Source organism: Musa acuminata, chromosome BXJ1-6 (genome assembly GCF_036884655.1).
Source record: "Musa acuminata AAA Group cultivar baxijiao chromosome BXJ1-6, Cavendish_Baxijiao_AAA, whole genome shotgun sequence".
NCBI classification, from domain to species: Eukaryota; Viridiplantae; Streptophyta; class Magnoliopsida; order Zingiberales; family Musaceae; genus Musa; species Musa acuminata.
Window position 1 is genome coordinate 12,124,527 of NC_088332.1, and position 19,371 is coordinate 12,143,897.

A 19,371-nucleotide genomic window follows, 5' to 3' on the forward strand; every position below is an offset into this window, starting at 1 on the left:
TACCGTTGGTTTGCTAAACTAGTAAGACTTTTGACTCACACTATTGGATATTAAAACCATGGATCGAATCTCATCTTCACTATCTATTTGTAGAAAAAGAAACAAATATCTACTTCTAATTATTGTGCATGGGTAATAGTGGGCCGCATTTTTTAGATAGGATACATCCAACCTGTTTTAAGAAAAGGTTTATCTATACTAAACTAAGGTTAAGACATATATGATCTATTTTTTGATTCATACGTGTCATGTTAATCATTCCATTTTTAAAAAAATAAAGTAAACAATATATTTTATTACTTAATTTTTGAAATATTAATAAAATAATCGTTGATTAAATATAAAAATAATTTTTATAATTTACATTATATATATATATATATATATATATATATATATATATATATATATATATATATATATATATATATATATATATATATATATATATATATATATATATATATAAAAGAGGGAAAAAAGAACCCTAAGGGTTTGTCCGCCGTATTAAGCTTTTCTGCGACGCACCTTTTAGACGGCCCTCGATCCGGCCGAAAGAACGAGTGCTCCATTACGATGAATCCGGCGACAACAAGAAGCTCGAGAGCCGATAGGCAATCCCCCTTCCTCCGAGACCTCGCAACCCCCGTCTCTGGCCGCCGCGGCGGCGGTGGTGGCGCCGGACGCTTCGCCACTCCCGGCCAGGCAGCGGCCGTCTCCGCCCTCTGGCGCGACAACTTCGCCTCCGCTGACCCGCCCCCCCCGCCCGTATTCACCCTCGGCGACCGCGTCGACTTCTCCCCCGAGCCTGCCCTCGCCGCTGACCTGACGCCGCCCTCTCCCGTGTCCCGAACCCCTCCGCACGCCGTTTATGGGCCCGCCTCGTTCTCATCCCCTTTCAAGGTCACCGCGGAGCCCAGTGGCTCCGGCGCCCCCGACGAGGGGTTTCGGGTCCTCCGGTTTCCGAGCGGTGGGGACTCGGGTTGGGTGTCCCCGGGCAAGAGCGGCGGCACCGGAGACCGTACGGGGAAGGGGAAGAGTTCGCCGGTCGACGGGATCGTCCAGCCGGGGGCGTTGATCACTCTTCCGCCGCCGAGGGAAGTGGCTAGGCCAGAAGTCCGGCGGAATAGCTTGCCCTTGGCGGGAGCGCTCGATGAAGAGCAGTGGGTTACCGTGTACGGGTATGTCTCATCGACAAACTTCTCATCTATTTTGTCAAACGCAACGCTATTTCTTCATTTAGGGTTGACGAGATCTCTTATTAGTTGGGATTTTATAGATCGGGGATGAACGAACTAAGCCACATATTAATTTAAAGATTTTTTTTTGTGGTCAGAACTGTTCTTGAACATTTTTGATAGCCTGAAACAAATGCAATTGCTGAGATCATGGACTAGTCAATCAAAGTATCGTGTTGTTGATTTATTTTCCTTGGATTACGATGTACATTACATATTTACTCATGCTACCTGCGAATTCAAAATACTTCTATCATAAAAATTTGCATCCCTCAAGGTTGTTTCTTGTTGTAACAGGGGATGTTTTTGATTGGCTCTCTTTTATTGCTAATTTGAACTAGTAATTAGGGCATATTGTTCGTGAGCCTTGTCCTTTTCTCTTAGCTTTCTCATTCTGCAAAGCTTTCTGCTCAAACTTACTAAAGAAAGGTGTGATTGTTGCATCATTCGGTTGGTCTTATTCCAAAGTAGGTTAAAGCTTGCTGCTAGTGCCATGTATAGATTGAGTAATGAGTTTGTCCCCTCAGCTGTGGTTTCTTCCATGTAACATTTTATCACGAGTAAACTGACAATATTGTTCTTTAAAGTGTTTCATTCCCTATATTCATCATGCATATTTGTTTGTTAAAGTGTTCGTGTTCAAACCCATTAAAATAAGAACTTCATTTGTATTTTAGTTAAATCAAATATATTTGTGGCATTTTGTCTGTGTGCTCATATGTGTGTCTAGTTCTTCTGCCTCTCTACATCTGCCTTCCAAACCCTTTATGGTTATGACAATCTAGCAATGTTACAATTTTGGTTGTTTGATACTATAGTTCATATTTCAAATAGTTGAGACTTACGGCTTTATTGTTGTTGTTGTTGTTGTTGTTGATACTAGAGTTCATATGTCTAATTATTTGATGTGAGATTATGGCATACATTAGTGGTCCTAGTATTATGCTGCAGAAACATTTTCTCATATTATTTATGTTTCTGTTGTATTCTCTTCTCTTTAACTCTTTTGTTTGTTTGCGAGTTTTTTTGTTAAAATTTGTCTTATTACGTCTCTATTATAGAATTAACTCTACCTAAATTACTGCACAATACCAAGCCTATTGCAAGGGGCATGTTACATGTCTTGTGGTTTTCCAGCATGACGGCCTGTTGGTGTATGTACCGTTTCAGGCATGAAAATGCACTAATTAATGGATGAAAATTGCATTTGGTTGTTATCATCCATATATTGTCGCCATTTAGCAGTGGGTGGTACCCTTCAGCACCTTACAGGTGATTTGCACAGACATGCCATGACTTTTGGCTTTGCAAAATTTTGTCCTTGTGTACCCTTTATGTTGCTGGAGACAATTACTTGGCGCTATCAGTTGTGGTCACACATGTTGTTTTGCCCATAATGACATAATTTTGACGTCACAATAATTTAAGAAGACTTTTGCATCTTTTACACATGACTTCTCTGTGTAATTTCTCAAATGGTGGTTAATTGTGATACAATAAAAAAACCCACAAATTTTTCTGTTGGTATACCTTTTCATTGCACTTCAGCTATTCATATCTTTGTTACCTTTCAGATTTTCCATTGGTGATACAAACTTGGTACTGCAAGAATTTGAGAAATTTGGAGTAATACTGAAACACGTCCTTGGTCCAAGAGATGCTAACTGGGTGCATATTTTGTACCAGGTACCTCTTGTTTTCTGAAGTCATTTAGTCAAATACTTCAAGGTTTATACTGTTTCAATCTTATGCATAATGTCAATATGCTTTAGGCAACCTAACTCATAGGCAATTGGTGATGCATAATGCTCTAGGCAACCATCAGACAGATTTTCTGTAACCATTACTAATTAGCATGTCAAATACCTAAATAACAAGCAATTAAAGACACGGTATGCTTTATTTCACCGTTATATTCATGAATCTGTAACTTACATAAGATTTTACCATTGTGTGAAAATGAGAGTGCAAATTAGGGATTTTGACTTGCGACTATTGGTTGCATAACAAAGACATTTGCTTGATTTCTATCTGGTGTCCAAATGTTAATCGTCTACACTAGTTTTATCGAGGTGCACCTATTAATTTGGTTCGGATTCATCTACTGTTTATGCTTGATTTGCTCTTCTTCCGGTCATCTTTTCCTTTTGTCCTATTAGAAGCAAACTTCTTCTTCTGCCTATTTGTCACGACCTTAGCTGGAATTGCCTAAGGCGTGAGGCACCCTTGCGGTCAAGAAGCGAACTTAGCTTGCGTTGCCTAAGTCGCGCTTTGCCCTTGCGATATTGCTCTGCAAAGATCAGCTCACTTGCAACCTCTCGCAGGTCCCGAAGGACCCGTAAAAGAGAAAGTTGATTAGTTCGAAAGAACGAGCGAAGGACAAGTCTCGACGTCTCGCGAAAAGAGGGGAAGCTTTACAAGCAATTCAGCGAGCACCTTGTGTGCACAAGAGAAAAGAGGGAGAGGGGGAAAACAAGGACTTTAGAGGGTTGAACGAACAGCTGCAAGTCCACAAACAGTTGCTCATCGGGTGCCAGGCGCGACAACAAGTTCCCGTCAAGGTAACGTGCGAACTTACGAAAGGTTGTTCAACGCCCGACACTATACCGAAGCCCCATCCAGCCCGATGTCACCTGGGGGGTTCCAAGGGGCTGAGATGGCTGACGTTTTGGTGAGCGGAAGCGGACTGTAGAAAACAGCCCGTGGCACACGAAAACGGAACTGTTTTGAGCTGTTTTGGGGTTGTTTTGCTCGGTTCGATGAGCGGTCGCTTTGTAGCGCTGCAACTTGTTCAAACTTACATTTTTACAAGCAAAATGATTCAAAATCAAGACAAAACATGCTAACAAGCAGTTGTACATGTAGATGCGAGCGACGAACGGTTCGTTGAACGGAGTTGTTGCGGGTGCGCGATGATCGTTCGTGACACACTGTTCCAAGTAAAATGATTTTTGAAAGAGGCCTGCATGGAAACTCAGAGTCAGTTGTTTGTTAGCCATACATTTTAATCATTTTCTCCACCTTTTACTTCATGTTCTCTTTTGCTAAATACTGCTACAATTATTGGTGAAACTTTTGAGTGTAGAACCAGTTTATACAAAAGTGTCAGTTTATGTACAAATATTTTAAAAATCTGTAGTCTCCAATTGTTGATTGTACTGAGATTATTATCCTTGATATTGATTTATTATTGTGTTCTTATTATGATGAAACTTCTTGGAAGACGAATGATATAAAATTCTGGTGATGTTTTAATACTCCCTTACATTTAGTCCGAGTCTCGCTTGCTGGGATCTTCTGATTCAGTATGGAATTTCCACTTCTTTCCGATTCTATGCAGAGCCGATACGATGCCCGGAAGGCCCTCGCAAAGCATGGCATGCAGTTAAACAGTGTTCTCATCATTGGGGTGAAGCCTATCGATCCTCAGCAGAAGCAGTATCTAAATGAGCATCTTGAAAGCAACCATAACAGGGGCTTCATGGTTCCCATGCCCTTAGGATCAGTAGCAGGGAGCTCTGCCGGTCGGAGCCCGGTGGCACCATCTACCTGGACTCACCATAAACAGCAGCATAGCAGCAACAGTGCAACCAGTGAAACTGGCCAAGGCTCTACAAAAGCCATTGCCTTACCTACAAAGTCTGCCCTGTCCAAAGTTATGGACATGATGTTTAGCTTTTAGAAGACCCAAATGTCTGTTTTATATTTGGTATTGGTCCATTAACCGATCCTGATCAAGAGTTTATATTTCCTCAGCACCAAAATATGCAGACATGCAGCTCAATCCGAATCCCACCCTTGATGTTAATCTTGGCCAATAAGCCAATAATCACCCTCTGCTTTGTAAGTTTGCTGCCAGAATCAAGTATTGTTCTTAGCAACGGTTTGTACTATCATCATCTGTCGTCAGGGGATTCTTGCAATGCCTGCAAGCACGATGTAAGCTTTGATCGACTTCTCAGACGTTGGTTTTCTGTTTAATCATCGAATCTGAGGTATGGTGTATTGTTTCGTGGAGTCTTTGATGCAAAGCATGGCATGCGTTTGTCTGATCATGTGATGGTTATACGTCAGTAGTATCACATCATTTAACCACCATCCATGTAGGTGGATTTAAAGCGCCTTGTGCTCACGGTTGTGGCCACAAGCGCTTGCAATTAAAGTGGATTCGGTTCAACCCTAATCAAGTCATTTTTGATTCATTCGCTGGGTCGGGTTCGGTTCAAATCGATTTAAACCGAAGCATTAAGGTTCAAATTGAATCGAAAAAATGGTTCGATTATGATTAGATGGTTATTTTTAAATAATTTAAATAGTTCTAATCCAAACGACCAACCTAATCGAATCGGTTCAATACCGTTTAATTCAATTCGACTAATCTATATTTATTTTTAAATAATTAAAAAGAGTTTAATTGTGCTAACATTCTCAAAAAGTTTCTAATCAAAATGTCACCCTATATATTCTCAAAAAGTAAATCTTCATAGTTATATAAACAAGGATTAAGGTAAAGAAAGAGCATATTTATACTGTGCCATTAGGGCTTTCGGACCGATTTGAACCGGTGTGACCTCGTTCATATTTATATTTTTAAATTAAGATCGTTTTGATTTATTGATGAATCGATTTAAGATCTTCAAAATTTTACTTGCTTTATTATTATTATTATTATTATTATTATTATTATTATTATTTTCTTCCTGTATCTTTGCTTGACTTATATTAATAATCCATTTGGAGTCTAATCCCCATTTCGAGAATCTGATACCCATTTCCCAACATCTATAGAAAGATTATATTCGATCTGTTTGCGCCCAAATGTCTCTCGAAGATCCCTCCATTAAATCATATCCCACTATATGTTAATTAGAATATAAGATGCTTCAACTTTATTCTGGGAATGCAAAGGATGTTCTAATGCGACAGGAAACCACATATCCGAGCTTGATCTCATTCATTGGCCTGAGTATTACTCAGAGAAGTGGCAGCGGCGGTTCGCACGGTGTCACATGCCCGTTTGGTCTAAACCATTGACCGAGCCTGATGGGCTAACTAGCTCATCAATTTCGTTTAGTCTAAACCATTGACCAAAATATTTAAGCTAAAGTTGATAATAATACACTTGTCAGACCCTTATAAGTCAATCTTAATATTGTCTATTTTCAACGTGGGACTAATCAGGGGTGTTACATACAACATCTTCACTTACTTGGCGATGTCGTTCAGGTTAACCTGCAGATATGTAACTTAGTCCTCCTTCATCAACGTGTGGGTTGGGATGGAGGAGCAACATAATGATAAAAATAACATATTATGATATAATTAAAAAATATTTTCAATCATAAAAAATAAAATAATATTAAATAAAAGATAAGACTAAATATATTTGTAAAATATTATTAAGTATATATATATTTACTTCATGAATTATGGTCCTATATAGGATTTAATGAAAACTATATCATATTATCATGTTATTCGCGATTAAGTTAAGTATAAGAACTAATCCATGATAATAACTTCTTAAATTAAGGGTCACATAGTTATAACTATTTAGAACATGATTAGAACTATCTAAAGTATGATAACTACCTAAGATAACTATATACGAATGAATTCTCAATACTCTCTCGATTTGTGAAATGAAAGTGAATTACTGAGAATATCTATAACTTATTCATCTATGTTACAATACTTTATTATTATGGCTCCACTTAGGATAAAATGATAACATATATTTATATTCTTTATTATTTGATTAAATATTAAATTTTTCGTCATTGCAATTGTTACTTTGTTGTTACAAAATATTTTGATTATTTCTTTTTGTTCTTAAAAAATATCAAATAAGTCTTCGGAGTCATATTATTTCATAAGCTATCAATATTATAGCTATATAATCTATTTTTAATATCGATAATATAGTTATTGCTTATTTCTTTGAACTCTAAGATATAGATCTTGATGTATTCTTTCTATCATCTAAAGCTCCTTTTTAACCACTATTAGTGAAACCAAATAATTTACATATAAAATTATGAGAATATCAAATGCCCTTCCTTGTAATTTTGATAATATAACGTAAAATTCTTTTAATAACTCCAGCATATGTTTACCTGGATTATAGATAAACTTGGATATTGCACTAATAGAGAAAGTAATATCTAGTTGAGTATAAGTTAGATAAACTAAACCTCCAACTAAACTTCTGTACTATCTCGCATTTGTCAAATACGTACCATTTTTAAGTTTTAATTTCTCATTTATATGGGTGTTGATACAGCTTTGTAAGTAATCATGTTAGACTTTTTGAGTATATCAATTGTATACTTTCTTTGTAAAATAAAATTTTCATCTAATCCATACTTAATCTTCAACCCAAGAAAATAGTGCAGTAGACCTATTTCAAACTTATTCATTCTGTATTTTTTCAATTCTACGATAGAAGAGTTAGATGAACCCATATATATAATATCATTAACATAAGGGCAAATATAAGAATATTAAATTTACCTTCTTTCTTTAGAAAAATAATATATTCATTATTACTCATTTTAAATCTATTTTTAATGAAATTAATAATCAATTTTGGTGTACCATGCCCTTAAAGCTTGGTTAAGCATATAAAGAGTCTTCTTTAGCTTATACAACTTTTCTTCATGTTATTTAACTAAAAAATTTTTAAGTTGAGTAATAAAATCTATTCTTATAAATCTTTATTTAAAAATATATATTTTATATCAAATTGATAAATAGATCAACTCAAGTGAGCAGCTAAAGCCAAGAAAGTTCTTATCGTTTCGAATCTAATAACTAAAAAAAAAAGTATCATCAAAATTAATACATTATTACTATGAATATCCTTTTGCTACAAGCTCTAAGACTTATGCCTTTGGATACTTTCATCTATATTATACTTTATTTTTAATATTTATTTTAATTTAATAAATTTTTTTCTTTTGATAGATCCGTTAGCTCATATGTTTTATTCTTTTCAATTTACTTGATTTTTTTACTTTATTATTTTTCATCATTCCTCTTTTTCAGTTGCATCTTGATTTGAAATAAATAAAAAAATATTGAATTATAAATTTCTATTAGTGATTTGAATTTTTCTAGAGAGATTTCATTTGAGGAATCATTTGTTGAATTTAAACTGCTACTCGGTGAGGCTAACGAAGAATTTGTTGGAGTATGATCTATCACCTAATTCTATGAAATATCTAGGTTTGTTGGAATATAAATTTGTTTTCACCTTCATTAATCTCAAAATTCCTATAAAAGAAAAGATGGGTTAGAAGAACCATTTAACTCAAGATTCAACTAGCAATTATTTTAGTAAATATTTAATAAATAACGTAAATGATAATAATAAACTTTGCAAGTTCTGAACAATCGTATGACAAATGATCCAAGATGATCTGCCATGATTAAAAGTCCTTATAAGTGTCCACATGGCACAACTATAGAACAAAATAACGAGCTAACCTCAAACACCACCCTATAGGCCCATTAAGTCATGTGCAATCTTAGTATCTCTTGGATATTATATTGATCGGCACCCATTAACTAGAAAACTCCTAAAATGATTATTTAGATTTTTTTATAATTTTATCTCTATAGGATAATTGTACATAATATGTATTTATTATAAAAGTCTAACTAAAATAAGATTACAAAATCTATTATAATATCTTTATATATTGTACAAAACATGAATAAAATCATATATGAATATACACATTAAATATTTTATTTTTGTATTAAATATTTTATTTATAACTTCGTTGGATGGCAGTAATAGAGCGTGGAGTCATTGATGGTTCTACCTCAGTAGTAACACATCATTTAACCTCCATCCATGTATTAAATATTTATGTTCTGTTTTCTCGTTTTGTCAAGAGCTAAGAAAAGATGTTGAGCTTCTCTTTTGTCAACTATGATTTCCAAGGTCCTGAAGGTGTCTGTCTTTCCTCCTAACTCTTTGATCATAATGTTGATGACGAAAATTTTGAACCGTGATATAAGATTCATATTCTAGTAGTAATATATATATATATATATATATATATATATATATATATATATATATATATATATATGATTGGTCTAACAATTCGATGAATTCTTGCTTCCACACACTTTGTATTAACAGATTGGGTGATGCACAGAGCCATCTCCACACAGAATGATGTGGGGCTTTCTGATCTCCAAAGTATTTACTGTAACAGTAATGACAAAGAAGCACACTCTGCCAAACTTTGGCTCCATTACAGGATGACAATCTTTGTGCTATCAGTTTTGCTCCTCGATGTTCCTCATATAGTGTTTTATTAATCACCCAATTCAGTAGATTATGTATTCGATTACATAAAATTTATATATGGACGGATATGATATATAAAGTCGAATGGTAGGATGGACGGAACAGAGTTACCAAAAGCGTCAAACATCACGACATCAGAGGTAAGCCTATCTGTGGTCTCTTCTCCTTCTCGAGGAGTCCAACACGCGACAAATTGGCAGGCAGGTGCTTATCAGTAAGGCAAGAACGACGACCGTCCTTGGTGGCAGATGACAAGCTTCCGAGTCAGGGACACGCCCCCTGTTCGGTTCTGAAAGCAATTTATCTCATCCCAACAAAAAGCTTGTGTGTATCTGATGCTGAGAAGAAGACGTCTCATCTCGTGTTAACCGAGGGGGCTCTTGATGGCTTTTCGTTTGAGCTTCAGATCCTGTGGATGCCTCTAATTCATTAAAAGACCAAAGAAAGAAAGGCGATTGCTGGTGTGATTTGTTTCGAGAATCTAATCCCCATTTCGCAACATCTATAGAAAGATTACATTCGATCTGTTTGCCCCCAAATCTCTCTCTAAGATCCCTCCATTAATCATATTCCGGTAACAAGGGAGGATGCTACAGGCGTAGAACTTTATTCTGGGAATGCAAAGGATGTTCTAATGCAACAGGAAACCACATATCAGAGCTTGATCTCATTCACTGGCCTGAGTATTACTGATAGCAGCGGAAGCGGCAGTTCGCACGGCGTCTTCCACTCGCTTGGCGATGCCGTCCAGGTTAACCTGCAGATACGCAACGAGGCCCTCCTTCGTCCACGCCGGCAACGGGTCGCAGTCGAACGTCCACTGCAGTTCGCACCCGCGCTCGTCGCCTGGCAGCGGCACCGCTCTCAACGTCGCGACGTAGTGGCCGAACCCCATGTTGTTCTCCGCCACCTTGTAGCTGTAACTCCGGCCGACGGGGTCGAACGCCAGCAGTTCCTCCGCCGCCCAGAAGGCTGCATCGCTACCGTCGTCGCCGGGAGGGCTGGTGCAGTAGCGGACGCAGCCGGGTTGCCCTTCGGCGCCCGCGATCATACGGCAGTCGATCGAAGGGAGCCACAGGTGAATGCTGCAGAAGCTGGAGAGGAGGGACCAGGCTTCGTCAGCCTTGGTGCTGGGGAGCTTGGCGGAGGCTTTGCCTTCCCACCTCTCCAATTGGCATTGCTCCATCGCAAGAGCCTGGGAAGCCGGTGCAGGAGGAGTTCGCCTGCTGCCTCCTCTCTGCATAAAGAGGAAGAGAGCACCGATGGTGCTAATCAACCACATGGAATCTTTCTCGACTGCATCTGAGGACCACATCGCGGAGTGCATTTTGGACACGCCAACCAAGATTTAGTCTAAAGTAAAGGACGATCTTAAAGAGGAATGAGCTCGTCATGAATAGGATTTACTAGAGGGCATTGTTTGGACGGTATGTGTCAATCAACTTCTCTATTGGAAAAAAGAAAAAAAAATATATATATATATATATATATATATATATATATATATCAATTTGGACTTCTTGCGGAAGGTATATACTGTTTTTTTTCTTATATTTTTATTTTTATAATTTTATAAATATTTTTCATCATCATTTATCATCATATGTCGATCATCGCTTTTGACCTGCTCAATTTATTTTGATCATCTATATGATGAAAAACGATGATACCTTAGGATGGGAGGAAGGCCACCAACGATAATTATATATTTACTGGATTACATGAGGTCATTTAAAAATAAAATAAAATAAAAGTAAAAAATATTTTTCAAAAAAATTAGAAAAAAATACTTCTTTTTTTTTTTACAAAACCATTCAAAGTTCAAAAAAACTTAAGCTTGTGATCTAAGCTTGGCTGCTATTCATGAAAACAAAAATATTTGCAAGTCCAAAAGCTATAATCATTAGTTTCTAGCTCCTTTTGTGTGCACCATATGTGAAGAAAGGGAGTGATCACATGCGAATTTAAACCTTTCTCAAATAATAGTAATAAGGTGCTACTAACATAAAATAAAAGAAGAAAAAACTAAGGTGAAAAAAATAACTATATTGAACTTCTCGATAAGAAAAAAACTTACAAATCTTGAACAACTCTTAGACTTCAACCCTATTAGCTTGAATACTTGAGATTTGGATGGATCTGGATCTATACATGCCACATATTTATAGATGTGGAAAACAAAAATTTCTAATCTCTATAATTCTATTTAATATTATTTAAAACGTAAGATTCAATTTGAGATATTTCAAAATATATTTTAACTTTTTAAACTAAGAATTCCTTATCCCTAACTCTATTTAATCTTATCTAAAAGGTAAGACATTAATTTGTGATCTTCCAAAATACACTTTAACTTCTTAGCACTCCCCCTTAAAGTATATTTTTGGAGATAAGTCTCGTCTTGCTTTGAAGATCCTTAAATGGTCATTTGGAAAGAGATTTAGTAAAAATATTTACTATATTATCTTTACTTTTGATCTTCATGACCTTAATGGCTCTTTAAAGTACCCTTTTTTTAGATAAATAATATTTAATTTTAATATGTTTAGTTCTTGCATGATAAATTGGATTTGTAGCCAATTTTAGGACACTTTTGATTATCACTCTGTAAAATAGTTGATTTATTAATTTGATAAAATACATCCTCAAATAGAGGCTTTAACCATATATATTCTTGAGCAGTAAACGAGAAAGCCTTGTATTTAGCTTCGGTTATCGAAAGAGAGATCGATTGTTATTCCTTACTACACCATGAGATGCAAGCATAATCATTATAAAAAAAAAATCCATAGCCAAAAGTAAATCTACAATTATCTAAATCACCTCCCAAATCAGCATTTGCATAACCATGCAATTCAAGATGTATGTCTTTCATATAAAATAATCTCAAATCAAGGGTAGAATTCACATATTTTATAATTCTCTTTACAGCATCAACATGTGGCTTCTTTTGAGATTGCATAAAATGACTTATAAGACCAACTAAAATTGTAATATCTAATCTTATAATTATTAAGTAAATGAGATCACTAATAAGAGCACGAAAAGATCGAGCATTAGAAAGAATCTTCCCATCTTTACAACTTAGTTTTATATTTATATCAAGCGAAGTAGAAACCTTCTTAACTTTATTAATTATAAACCTTTCAACAATTTTTCCTACATAACATGTTTCAGAGATAAATATACATCAAGAGAAAGATTATAATAAAACTTTGAAATATCTATTTCATCGTTACTGGTGATGATCATATCATCCACGTATAGAAGAACAATAATATGTGAGCTTCTTTGCTTTTTAATAAATAAGATAAGATCTAAATAAGAAGAAAAATAATCATAGAAATATAAATATTGAGTAATATTTTGATACGCTATGAGAGTTTGCTTTCACCCATAAAGAGTTTTCTTGAGATTGCAAACATAATTTGGTTTAAAAATAAAAACATACTTTACTTATTGTTTCATATAAATATCATTATCAATTTCACTATATAGGAAACTATTCTTAACATCAAGTTGTCAAAGCTTCCATTTAAGATTAACTATTAGAATAGTCACTATCCTAATAGATGTCATCTTGGCCACAAGATTAAAGGTTTCCTCATAATCTTCTTCATATTTTTTTTTTAAATCCTTTTACAATAAGTCTTATCTTATAATGATCTATACTTCCATCTGACTTACATTTCACCTTAGAGACTCATTCGTAAGTAATTAGATCTATATTTGAAGGCTTTGATATAAAATCCCAAGTTTTATTTTTATGAAGAGCATTCATTTCTTCGTTCATAGTATCCTCCCACATTTTAACACCTTTAGCTTCATTAAAAGGAGTAGGCTCAAGATTATTAATTAGTTCAGAAAAAATAATAATATATGCTTACATTATCTCTATCTCTATCTGGCTTGACAATTGTTCCTTTTTATATTTTGAATATTAAAATTCTTTCTTTATGAATATCATTACTCCCCTATTGCTATGCTCCATCATTGATCATGAAGAAATAACATGAGTAGATACAGATGAGAAAAAAAATGAACCAAAATCTATAAGAGCATTAGATAACAAAAGAAACTCAACCATATGTTTTAAACATATATCACTTTCATTATTGTAATTGATATTTTTAAAAGAAATTACTTTTGAAGGATAATAATAAGAAATTTCATTAAACACAATATCTCGAGATACCACATACCTATGTATTTGTGAATCCATGTATTTTCAATATTTCTTCTTTTTATTATAGTAAATAAAGATACAACCTTAACATCTAACTTGCTTCTCTTTAAATCTAGGATATGAACATAGCACAAAAAACTCTCCTAAGGATAATTGTTGAATTCATCTTTGAATAGATGTAACATAAGGAATATATTCTTTTCGAAGATCATAAATAATATAATATTTTATTTATATATCATAAATAGGCTCATCTACATCTAAGAGTAATGTCTCTGAATATAAAATTTTAATCTTCAAAAAATACTGAGAAATTAAGAGATCACGTTGGATAATATTTATCTAATCATTCTCTAAATACTGAAACCAAGCCATATTCTTTTTATCAAGTAATGCATAAAAAACGATCCAAATCTTTGAAGTCGATTGGTAACGAATAATGTGTTCAAAGAGATAATGAGAAATAAATCTCTTTGATGCAAATTCAATCTTCGCATTTGAAGTTCATCATTTTATGGCGTCTCCATCTCGGTGCTGTTATTGCATAGCCACCAACTACATCTCACAAATCTTCTCCTATAAGATAAAGATTCTAAACAAGTCTTCCGTAATTAGACTGATTAAGATGTTTAATATCAAATCTATCAACTCAACTATAATATTTCATAGTTGAAAAAAATTATAGATCTTGAAACACAAATTACCACTGTTGTGGCTCTAATACCATACAAAGAAAGGGAGAGATCACATGCAAGTGTAACCCTTTTTTTAAATAATAATAACAAAGTACTACTAGCCAAAGATCAAATCAAATAAAAAAATATATTATTTTTTTTAAAAAAATATTTACAGATCTTGAATGAGTATTATATTTTAGTCCTATCGACTTGAATACTTAAGGCTTGAATGAATCTGCACATATAGATGCTATCAATTTATAAATATGAAATACAAGAGTACTTAATCCTTATAACTCTATTTAATCTTATTTTAAAAATAAGATATTAATTTATAATTTTTAAGAATATATTTTAACTTTTTAATACCACAACCTGTGTGCAGAACCTGCTCCGATGGAAATCAAAAGAAGCAGCAGATGAAGCTCCACGTTTCGCTTGGATATTATCCATAAGTACAAAACAATTCCGACAAGCACTCTTTTCACAAGTCAAATAGAAGTTTACAACCTCTCGTCGTGTGTCCAATGTATGCTTTGTCAAATCAAGCATGGAAGTAATATGATTGGTCGATAAAATCACTCGAACACGAGAAATTTGCAACATTGCTAACTGATAGGGACGATTTTGTCCCGTACCAATTCATTTATCACAAAAGTCAATTTTTAAGCGGGACTCTAAATCCCCCGTCCTAAAATGATGATGCACTATATTTCGATATGTCTATCAAGATCAGAGACTAGAATGATCATACGGTGAACCTGATCTTATCTCAGGTAGTAAAAAGAAACATATGAAGTCATCCCGAGATGGGACTATTTATATACTAACTCAATCATATAGCTTACACTACCATCTTCAACCCCCAACATCGATCGATCATGCAGGATCGTCGGTTGTCTGAAGACACTCAAACGATCCAACTCTCAAAGAGGAATCTTATAATAAAGAAGATCTCAATCTAACTAACCAGTTATTATAAACTGGGTCATCATAATGGCTCCCGACTGAATAACTTATATAGTCTCACCTCATCGAGCCTCTCACGTTAGTTAGAAAGAGACACTTGAATGAGCTTACACTTTTGATAATGGATCAATCAGGCCAACTCATTGATCGACAATACACATGACATCATCACTATCAAGCGTATGATATTACATGATCGTATGAAATTTTTGCGAAGGTATTGTCGAAACTATGATTCGACGTGAGGATAAGAGTTAGAAAAGGGAAAGGCTGTCTTCCATCCATCCTTCGGCACATGTTCTATGCAAAGAGTGGGTCACTAGACCTTTTCTCCCCCACTCTGTAGTAATGTCACATAGGTGCCAAAATATGGCTTGCTCTTGTCGATTCCCACATAATTTACACTAAACTTGTTTAGTTCGTTAATGAAATTACTGTTGCAATATCTTTTCATCGATCGTAATATTTCAATTTAATCCATATCGAAAGTGGCTTAAAACTTTATTAACTTATAAGAGACAGAATAATATATTATTATTGATATGCATATTGAGTATATGCTGACTAATAGAATGTCACATCATCATTCATATTTCCGAAGGGCAGCGATAGTATGGCAGCGCTTCATATCACATATAGTGGCTGTCCGTCAGCGGCAGCAGTAACTTGCGGTGCTTCTTCCACTTTCTTGGCCATGGCTTCGATACCGGTCTGCAGGAAAGCGGCGAGGCTGTCTTCCGTCCAACCACTGACCGGATCGCAGTGGAACGACCACTAGAGTTGGCACCCGCCCTCCCCGTTCGACGGCGGCAGAAGCACCTTGAACGTCGCGACGTACCGCTTCAACCCTATGTTGTTGTCGGCCACTTCGTACTCGAAGCACCGGCGCGCCGGGTCGAAAGTCAGCAGCTCCTCGTAGGCCCAGATGACCGGCTTGCCGTCGTCGCCGGGAGGGCTGGCGCAGTAGCGAACGCAGCCGGGTTGGCCTTCGGCGCCGGCTATCTTCCGGCATGTTTCCACCAGTCCTGGGAGCCACAACTGAAGGCTACAGAAGCTGGAGAGGAGGGACCAGGCTTTGTCAGCCTTGGTGGTGGGGAGCTTGGCCGAGGCTTTGCCTTCCCACTGTTCCATGGTTAACCCGTAAGGGGGACATGTCGGAGCTCGGTATATATAGAGAGAAGATGTTCCAGGGCACGTGTACAACGTTTTATTCATTCTGTTGGTGAGGATCCAGTTTGTGATGACTGTTCCAAAGAATCATTTGAAGATTCTCGAAACATAGTGAGAGTAATTTTCATGATCATGGATCCTTTTATTAAATCTTTTCCTAAAGGATCATTTGAATAGTTTTTAATCTTAGTTTGAATATTTAAAAATAAATATATATATATATATATATAATAATATTATCTTAGTTTAAGACATCATAATATTCTTTTAAATCAAGAGTAATTAAGTTTAAAGATCTTGAGAATTTTAATAGTATCATCTTACCTTTTTATTTTCACATTGGTTTCATTTTAGATCTTAGGTGTTGGACCAGTAATATCATGAGATTAATACATGAGAAATTAAAACTATATATGATCCAACATTTTTGGGTAGAAATAAGGTCACCATAATGCCGATCTGCATGTGGTTGACGCTGTAACGCCAAAATCTGAGGAAGAAAAGGCCGCTGAAACATCTTTTCTAAGCTTTGTGGACTTCAACGAGGAAAGCCATCGCAGTCGTCCGTCATCGACGGGTCTCCTCTGACACCTCTTCTCTTATTGCCGCTGCACGTGCGTCCACGTAACGATCTCGGAATTCGTCCTCCGCGCAGGATTTCGAGAGGAAGCATTTGATAGCAGACCAACTTAGCACTGGTAGAAGTCTTGTCAGTTTGGTCTGACGCTTTGTTGCCGGAGGTTCCATTCTTGATAGCTCATCTGAAGCCAAGAAGCTCTGCTTCGAACAGGATAAAGTTCTCAGGAAACCAATCGAGATCGGTTCTTCCAATGATTTTGATGCTCGTGCACTGAAAGTTTTGTTGTCTGAACAGACCGTCTTCTTGCGTTTACCGTCAGCGGACAGCATCTTAGCCTGGTTGACGGTGCCTTAAAGATTAATTCGGAGTCTTTTCTTAGTTGTGTTGGCGGAAGCTAAAGATGTGTTGTTACCGAGAAGTTCTGTAGCTGTAATGCATCATCTGATCTGAATCCGATGAAAACCTTCAAAATCGAGGCGTCACGTAACATAACGTAAACCGAACACACCACTTTGGAGCAACACATTTCATCGTATGACGTCTCCATCAAGATTGGGACCGATAACAATGCAGGAGTTCTCCGAAAGAGTATCTTCCTTATTCAGCCCACACCCCCTTTTAACCTAACCCTAAATCAATATAAGAGGGTGTGATGGCTGCGTTTTGACACGGAGGTGACTACGTTTTTGAACAGAAAAGGATAACGTGGTGATCTTCGCAACAGCAAAGAGGAGAAGAAAAAGACAGAAAAACAAAAAAAAGAAAGGGAAGAAAACAAGAACAACGCAGAGAGACTGTTCTCAATCATCTAGCAGTGTTCTCATCTCATGTTAGATCAAATCTATAGTAGACTCTTACTGTGATTACTTGGGAATGTTTTAGATATCGTGGACAGTGACGTGATCCTTGTATCCCAGTTGTTCTATTGTGATTGTCGCTAGGGTTTAGGGAAAGAGATTGTGATTATCTTTAGCTTGTCCCATAGTTTTTACCCTTCACATTGGAGGGGTTTTCCACGTATATCTTAATGTTCTATTTGATTATGATTTCATTTAATTTCGCTGCATATCATGGTCTGCTAGTATTTATTCATATACAAAGGTTATTCCGCTTTATATCCCCATCATTATCAACACATTTCATGCGATGATTTCTGCATGTTCGTCTTTGATCTGATTTTCTGTACGTGGTTTACATGACATTGCAGGTTATGTCAATGGAAAACAAGGAGCAGGAAAACCTACCGATGAGGGAGGCATACGTTGGACAGCACCAACGCATTCGTCCACCATCTTTGCCCTACGCAAGAACTACGAGATGACAAGAAAACATATCCAGGATTTATCGTCCTTTTGGAAGATTGAACAACATAACCAGCAGATGGTGCCAATTTCATGCGTCTCGTTGAAAGGGACAAGACCTGAGAAGAACAAGCACGATGGCGTGCTCTGTTGTGTCCTATTCTCTTGTACAACGATACAAGCATGGCCTGACAAGATATGGGTGATGTGCCTATCGCACGGAGTCTCCGACATGGACCGGTGGTAGGCAGGTTAAGCCACTAAGTGAAGAAGACGTCCTCTTTCTTAGCTTGCCACTCTCTTCCTCCTTTTCTCTTCTTCCTCATAGTTCATCCTTTTCATTTCCTTCTCGTTATACATGTGCAATCTAAAATAGATTTGTTGAGCTTGCAGATATCACTGAGCACTGACTCTTCGTTACAGCTCAGTTGTACACGCCGGCGTTGAATCCTGTATAATTATCGTGACACATAAGAGCGAAAGCACCTCAGAAATGCCCTGAGATGCTACATCGTGACCTTCTACCACCACCGTCACAGTGATAGCACCAACCACGCGGGGGGCTTCCACCACCATCACAGTGGTAGCACCCACCACGCGGGGGCCTTCTCGCGCCCATCCATTCGTCTCTACCTATCCTAAATCTCTCGAGAAGCGAAAAATCTCAGAATGTGATGGACATTGAGAAATCATAAACTAATGATAATAAAGAACTCAATTCGAAACTAAAAACTTATCATACAAATCTTTGAATCTCTACGCTTCTTTTGGCTCTATCTAATTTCTCCTTTTAATTATATGTATAAAATATTGCGTTGGCCCTTTATTTTGTAAAAGGTTAAACCCAAGACACTCCAACTATGATAAGAACCTATCATGACTAAGACTCCAAGATCGAAATCCTATTAAATCATAAAATTCGAT

The 19,371-nt window shown here is 36.3% G+C and overlaps 3 protein-coding genes across 3 annotated transcripts; 1 reads left to right on the forward strand and 2 right to left on the reverse strand.

Moving 5' to 3' along the window:
* Positions 1–485: 485 nt before the first annotated feature.
* LOC135676310 (nuclear pore complex protein NUP35-like) lies at positions 486–5,255 on the forward strand. Its single transcript, XM_065187336.1, has 3 exons — positions 486–1,181; positions 2,813–2,924; positions 4,579–5,255. Exons 1-3 carry the CDS (start codon positions 577–579, stop codon positions 4,918–4,920), a joined length of 1,059 nt encoding a protein of 352 aa, XP_065043408.1. The 5' UTR covers positions 486–576; the 3' UTR covers positions 4,921–5,255.
* Positions 5,256–10,231: 4,976 nt separating this feature from the next.
* LOC135677442 (lachrymatory-factor synthase-like) lies at positions 10,232–10,879 on the reverse strand. Its single transcript, XM_065189801.1, has one exon. It carries the CDS (start codon positions 10,877–10,879, stop codon positions 10,232–10,234), a length of 648 nt encoding a protein of 215 aa, XP_065045873.1.
* A 5,291-nt stretch (positions 10,880–16,170) lies between these two features.
* Positions 16,171–16,527, reverse strand: LOC135677443 (lachrymatory-factor synthase-like). Its single transcript, XM_065189802.1, has one exon. The coding sequence runs from the start codon at positions 16,525–16,527 to the stop codon at positions 16,171–16,173; it is 357 nt and encodes a 118-aa protein (XP_065045874.1).
* Positions 16,528–19,371: the final 2,844 nt, after the last annotated feature.